Source organism: Sceloporus occidentalis, unplaced genomic scaffold (genome assembly GCF_023333645.1).
Source record: "Sceloporus occidentalis isolate IW3139 unplaced genomic scaffold, rSceOcc1.0.p SCAF_2, whole genome shotgun sequence".
Classification (NCBI taxonomy): domain Eukaryota; kingdom Metazoa; phylum Chordata; class Lepidosauria; order Squamata; family Phrynosomatidae; genus Sceloporus; species Sceloporus occidentalis.
Window position 1 is genome coordinate 204267234 of NW_028316982.1, and position 7395 is coordinate 204274628.

At 42.2% G+C, this 7395-nt stretch overlaps 1 protein-coding gene across 2 annotated transcripts in view; it reads right to left on the reverse strand.

Annotated features, from left to right (window-relative positions):
• SON (SON DNA and RNA binding protein) overlaps window positions 1-6352 on the reverse strand; it is a 38662-nt gene extending 32310 nt beyond the window's left edge. For both annotated transcript variants that reach the window (XM_089512052.1, XM_089512053.1), the window contains exons 1-2: window positions 6173-6352; window positions 3492-3658 (exon numbers count right to left, since the gene is read on the reverse strand). In XM_089512052.1, the coding sequence (XP_089368178.1) occupies window positions 3492-3658; window positions 6173-6264 (259 nt within the window). In that variant the 5' untranslated portion in view covers window positions 6265-6352. The remainder of the gene's footprint in view (window positions 1-3491; window positions 3659-6172) is intronic.
• Window positions 6353-7395: the final 1043 nt, after the last annotated feature.

Consider the following 7395-nt stretch of genomic DNA (forward strand, 5'->3'; position numbering starts at 1 on the left):
TTGGTGATTTTTTTTTTTTTTTTTTTAATGAAAGTAGGACTGGTTGCTGTAAGCCTGTATGGGCTCATTCATTGCTTTCTCCACTCTCTTCCTTTGTGCATAAATGAAGTATAATATCTGAAAGCGTCCACATTTAAAATGAGAGTAATGTCTCTTTGAATTGAAATTTCACTAAATACTGTACGTGAAATAGTCTGTTTAAAAAAAAAACAATTATCTATTATAAAATTAAAAATTAAATCAATTCATATAGTTCCTGAATAGAATCATTTAAATTTTATTACTTTATTGAATTGTCATGTTACTAAGAGATGCCACTAATTCACCTTGGAGAGAATATTGTCAATAATAAATCAATGTATTGTAACAAAAAAACAAAAAAGAAAGAAAGAAAGAAAGAATATCAAAGCAGAATCGACTTTCATAGTAGGATTAGAGAAACTATTAGAGCATACATTTGTTTAAAAATTACAAAAAGACCTCAAAGAACACAGGAATTTATTAGACTTGAAAAAATTCTTCTTAAAAAAATTGTGTATTATATATGTGTGTGTGTGTGTGTGTGTATATATATATATATATATAGAGAGAGAGAGAGAGAGAGAGAGAACGAGAACTGAGTAGGTAATTGTTTAGCATCTAAATTAGCAAGCATTAGTAACTTCATTCTAGCAGTTTATTACGAGAAAGAATAAAATTATGTGAGTTTCCAGCACAAGACAAATACTCTTACCAGGGTTTTTTAACCTACAGACTACAGTCATCCCTCCATATTTACGGCTTTGATATTTGCGAATATGATTATTCACGGATTTCATTAATATGTTCTCTCTAGGACTGTCTAGGTCCTCCAGTGCAACTCTGTGGTCAACTTTAACTAAATGTTGCACTGAAAGACCATTAAAAATGTTTTAAAAATCTTTCTACTCTGCATCTATCGCATCTGTGAAATCTCGTCCAGCTGAGCTGTTCAGGGTGGTAAGGAGTTTAACACAACTGCCTCCCACCCAGAACCCTCTATTAGAGTCAACCATAGCTTACTGTAATGCTTTTAATGATTATTTCACAGATAAAATCTCTCGGATAAGAGCTGATTTAGATGCCAACTTTAAGTCAGAAGCAATGAGAGAGGCATCCAACGCCTCCGCCATTACTGTTAGACTGGATCAATTTGAGTCGGTAAGTACTGAGGACGTGGACAAGCTCCTTAGTAGTCTGAAAAAAACGACTTGCCCTCTTGACCCTTGCCCATCCTGGCTGGCTGTCCAGGGGGGTGATATAGTCAAGCTGATGCTGAAAAATATAATCAATGCATCCTTCAGGGAGGGTACCCTGCCTTCTTGTTTTAAGGAGGCAGTGGTCAGACCACTCTTAAAAAAGCCCTCCCTGGACCCTCTGGATAGAAATAACTATAGGCCAGTCTCATTGTTGCCATTCTTGAGCAAGGTGATCGAGAGGGCGGTCACCAATCAACTACAGGCAGTCTTGGATGAAGCTGATTATCTGGACCCATTTCAAACCGGATTCAGGGCAGGATACGGAGTTGAGACGGCCTTGGTCGCCTTAGTTGATGATCTCCGTCTAGGCATCGACAGGGGAAGTGTGACCCTGCTGGTGCTCTTAGACCTCTCAGCGGCCTTCGATACCATCGACCATGGTATCCTTCTAGAACACCTGAGAGAGTTAGGTATCGGAGGCACTGTTCTACAGTGGTTCCGGTCCTACCTCTCAGGCAGATTCCAGATGGTGGCGCTAGGAGACAGTTGCTCTTCTAAAAGAGAGATAAAATTTGGTGTACCCCAGGGCGCAATATTGTCTCCTATGCTGTTTAACATTTACATGAAGCCGCTGGGAAAAATCATCCGGAGACATGGGGCAGGATGTTATCAGTACGCTGATGACACCCAAATATATTTCTCTATGTCTCAAACTGATGCAGTGTCTATGGATGGCATCTCTCCTCTGAATGCCTGTCTTGGGGCGGTAATGGACTGGATGAGGGAAAACCGGCTCAAGCTGAATCCAGGTAAGACGGAGGTACTTGTTATAGGAAACCCAAGCCCAGGTATGGAATTATGTCAGCCAGTTCTGGATGGGGTCACACTTCCCCTGAAAGACTCTGTCCGCAGCTTAGGGGTGCTCCTTGACTCGTCGCTTCACCTGACAGCTCAGGTAGATGCGACAGTCAGGAGCACTTGTTATCAGCTTCGGCTGATACGCCAGCTGCGCCCCTTCCTGGAGCAGGGAGACCTTGAAACAGTTGTACATGCGCTGGTCACCTCTCGATTGGACTTCTGTAATGCGCTGTATATGGGGCTACCCTTGTGCCAAGTTCAGAAACTTCAACTTGTACAAAATATGGCAGCCAGGTTAATTACAGGTACTCGTCGTACCGATCACATAACACCGGTTTTGAAATCCCTTCACTGGCTGCCAAATAGTTTCCGGGCAAGGTACAAGGTGTTGGTGATTACCTTCAAAGCCCTACATGGCTTGGGTCCAGAATACTTAAGAGATCGCCTACAGTACTTCCATACTGTCCGTCCTGCACTCTAAGGTCCTCGGGGAAGAATCTACTTCAGCCAATAAAATCTAGGCTAACTTCAGTCACCCAGAGGGCCTTTTCTATCGCAGCTCCGAAGCTATGGAATGACCTGCCGAAGGAGATCCGTGACATTTCTACTCTTACAGCCTTTAAGAAGGCTCTTAAAACGGATCTCTTCCGGCAGGCCTTCCCTACCTAGTTCTACTCCCCATTTACTGTGACTTATGTCACTCTGTCCACCAATTCTTCTCTTAAATTTAATGAGAAGAATTAAATTAAAATTAATTAAAATAAAATCCTTGCCTCAAGAAGAAGAGCCCTCCCTCCATGACATCATCATCAGACCTGGGAGGGAGTGAAAAAGAGAGGCCCAACTTCCATCAGGCCTAACTGTGAATGTACTCACTTCGCTCTCTTTAATTTTATTGTATTTTATTTATTTATTGTATTTTATTTTATTATCTTTATTTTTACTGTTGTAACCCGCCTGGATTCCTTGTGATTGGGCGGGCTATAAATATATTATTATTATTATTATTATTATTATTATTATTATTTCTAGCTACTCCAGTGCCATTCTATGGTCAATGTATGTTGGACATTGACCACAGAGTTGCACTGGAGGACCTAGAGATTCCTAGAGAGGTGTCTTTCAGGTAAAAACAGTGTTTTTGTTATTTGCGGTTTTTCCATATTCACGGGGGTCTTGTGCCCCTAACCCTAGCGAATATGGAGGGACAACTGTACATTTTTAGCCATAAAATACGCAACAGTTCAACTTTTTTAGGAATAAGCCCACTAAATCCTATAAAAATAATTTCAGTCCTATTTTGCATAGCAGCGCAGAACAAATATTGTGACCTATAAAGCAACCTCACATCTGATAATGTTTTGCGATGCACATTAAAAAAAATTATGCAAAAACCGTTGACTAGTGTTTGTTTACCTGGTTTGTACTGTGACTCTGCAGCCAACACTTCCGATAATACTTGTTCTATCTTCTGCACTAGTGGATCATTCTGAAGATTCCCAACAGATCCAATGTTATCATCTGAAGAACTGGTGTGTTCAGGTGAGTTTATTTCACCATTGTATTGACTTCCTATCTTTCCACTAATCAAGAAAAAATGCAAAAATCAGTAGATTACAAATATTGTTAAAACAAATGTCCGTTAATATGATATAGCGCTTCAGTTTAAAAAATAAAATAAACACATCCTGCATATTTACAAATTTTAAATATTTAATATCTATTCATATAACTGTCTTAAACAAAATATTATCTAATGTAAACTCTACAAAGGTGTTACCATTGTATTTTAACCACTTAAGATAAACAGCTCTGCATTAGCAGGAACTGGTGATCACAGAAATTTCAAATTCAGATCTAACTATCATAGAAACAATGAAAGATTGCATTCTCAATTCTAGATTTCTATAATGTTAGAACAAATGAATATATGACGTTCAAAATGTACAATGAGGTCTATGATGAAATCTTATTTTTGATTATGGTCAAAAAGGTACACATCAGTGGCTATACTGTACATATTTCCTTGGGGACACTGCATATTCTGACTGCAATATGTACAGTGTAATGTTTTAAATAATCCAACAGCGAACAGATGATATAGGCTGCAAACAAGTACAACTTGTAATAGCAACAACTTTGTGTTTATATAATACAATTTGAATGTCAAACCTATGTGATTACTGAAAACACAAGTATGTTGAGAGTCAGAATTTTATTATTATTATTAACCTTTATTTATAAAATTTTACAGCATATTTAAGAACTGAACACTAGAAGTCCTTTTTAATGCAAAGCAGTTAACAGAGCTTTGTTTTGTTGTAGAGCAAGCAGCACAGAAATAACCGCCTTGACATTTTCATCCTAACTAAAATGGATACACACCATTCCTCTTTTTCTCCTACATGTTCTAAATTATGAACAGGATTAAAACTTCTCTTTGTTAGACGCGTGAAAAAGAATGTTAAACCTAGGCCAGTTGTGTACGGTTAATTTAAAAAACATGTAACATATTTTTTTAAAACCCTGAAAGGTTTCAGTTGTTGTTTTCTCCCCAGAACTACATACATAGAGGATGGCTTCCTTGCACCATTACCAAAGTTTTACAATACAGGTTGATTGATTGTCCCTTGTCCAAACTGCTTGGGACCAGAGGTTTTGGATTTTGGAATATGTGTCTTTGCGTATACATGCACAATGAGATGTCTTGGGGATGAAACCCGACTCGAAACACAAAATGCATTTACTGCTTCTTTAGGGAATGACTAGTGATAGGATTTCATGCTTCATGCAATTACCACTTTCTGTCAGCTAATCAAATAACTGTCATATTAACTCTTACTTTTCATACAATATCAGGAATTTCAATAAATGTCTTCCTGCTTCCAAACAAGATAATCAAATAGTTCATAAGGTGAATGAAATTAAAATCAGATTGAGTAATACTGTATGGTTATAAAAAACCATTCTATACAGTGCTCAATATTTTTAATACTATAAAGCCAGTGAATGTAATGGGTTGTCACAGGGTCAGCACTGCTGTTTGACCGATAGGAGACAGCCAAAGTCACGCCAACCAACGCTGCTTCTGCAAAAGAGCTTCCTTCCCCTTCCAGTTTTCACACGGTGCCCCCATCTGCTCCACTGAACTCCCCCCAAGGCACTCTCTGAAAGTTTAGCCGGCCAAAGAGCTGCAGCCAGACAGAAAGTCTTAACTGGAACTGACCGGCTCCATTGGCTGCCAATCCACTTCCAGGCACAATTCAAAGGGCTATTGTTGACCTACAGAACTCTATACATCTTGGTCCAGACTATCTGAAGGGCCATACCTCCCTCCAAGAGCCCACTAAAGTGCGGAAGTGTTGGTGGGCACAAGGGAGAGGGCCTCCTTGGTGGCTGCTCCCAGGCTCCGGAGCTCCCTCCCCAGAGAGGCCAAGAGAAAGGCATCCTTGCGCTGTGTAAATGCTGAGTAATTCAGATGTTAAGGTTTGTATAGAGTTTTAAACACATTTTAATGCACAACTTTTAAAATTGTTTAATAGTTTTTAAACGTTATATTTATGCGTTTTAATGCTTTTGTACTGTTTATAAGTTGTATTGTTTTAAACTTGCTGTTTCCCCCTTGGGTCCCTACACTGGGAGAAAGGCGGGATCTGAGGAAACAACAACAACAACAGCTTCTCTCGTACAGCCCTGTCTACCAGAGGGCCAACCTGTCTCCATTACAACGTTCACGACCACCACCACCACCACCGTTTTGCCGCTGGTCCCTTCTTCCCTTCCACTGCCTGCCCCAGAGAGGAAGGGGCAAATGCCAGGCATTCTTTGGGGTGAGGGATCTTTATGACGTTCCAGAAAGCATCATGATTGTTGTCGTTGTTATGAACTCCAAGGGAGTTCCCAAGCGTCCTCCATTCCGAGGAGGGCTGCGGAGGGCGGATAATAGCGATAACAATAACGTTTTCCTGGAGCGCCCTCCATTCGCGGTGCCTGGTCCCTCCTGGGCCTCCCTCCCCTTCTCCCTCCGCCTCCGCTGCGACCGTTACTCGGCGCTCCCTCCGCGCGGCCCAGGCCTCCTTCCTGCCTCGCTTCCTCACCCGCCGAACTGCTGCTGCTGCTGCTGTTCCTGGATCTCCCGGAACTTGCTCACGACAAAGGACCGAAATATCTGCTCGATGTTGGTCGCCATGACAGCCCCGAAGCCGGAGAAGGGGGCCCCCTTCTCTTCCTCCCTCCCCGAGACGCAGGTCCCAGGCCACACCGGAAGCTGACGCCACTTCCCCCACCTCGCCTCGGCGTCACTTCCGGTACGCTCCCTGGCCTCTGATTGGCTCGGGAATGGAGAGGCTCGCGCCTGCGGGCCGGTGGACGCTCTGCCCTCCACGTCGACCATAGAGTCTGATGTTGGAGGACTGGGAAAGGAGGCGCTCCCTCCCTCCCTCCGCCGCGACTCTATGGTCACTCGTGTCTGAAGGGACAGCGCTATGAGGCCTTGTTCCAGAAGGGCTTAGGAATAAGCCCCTCTAGAAGACGGCCTCAGCACCCGAAAAGCCCACAAAAATACTATGGATGCCCGCCTTGAAAACTTAACCCACATAATGGCGGCCCTGAAGAGAGGGTTTGCCATGGCCATCTTCCTCTGGGGCTGAGAGAGTGTGACTTTTGCCCAAGGTCACCCAGTGCGTTTCATGGCCGAACCCTGGTCCCCAGAGTCAGAAATAAGCCCCTTCAGCACCATTTTATCTGCCCCTGGTTCAATGCTCAGGAATTCTCTGGGAACTGCACTTTTCTGAGACATTTGGCCTTCTCTGGCAGAGGGTTCTAGTGCCACAATAAACTACAGTTCCCAGGATTCGCTAGCATTGAGTCTGGGCAGATAAAGCAGTTTCAGACTGGATTGTTTCCGCAATGTAGACACAGCCCTCATTGAATGTTTAAATCTCTGCACCAATAATAATAATAATAATAATAATAACAACAGAATTCAAAGATATAGCCATGTTCCTCTGTGGAATCAGTGCGTAGACATAGAGATCTTGTAGCACCTTTGACGCTAACTGGAAGAAAAGTTGGTAGCATGAGCTTCCCTAGGCTAAAGTCTATTTCCTCAGGTGCATATCCGTAAACTTTAACCTAGGAAAGCTCATGCTGCCAACTTCTTCATTTCACTGAATCTCAGAGATGCTACAAGCTCTCTCTCCACACTGATTCTACAGACTAACATGGCTGTATCTCTGTGTTAATCTGTAGAATCAGTATGTGATTTTTATCTTGTATTGTATCGTTCTTGCAATTGCTGATGGGCTCCTGAGCTTTGGAG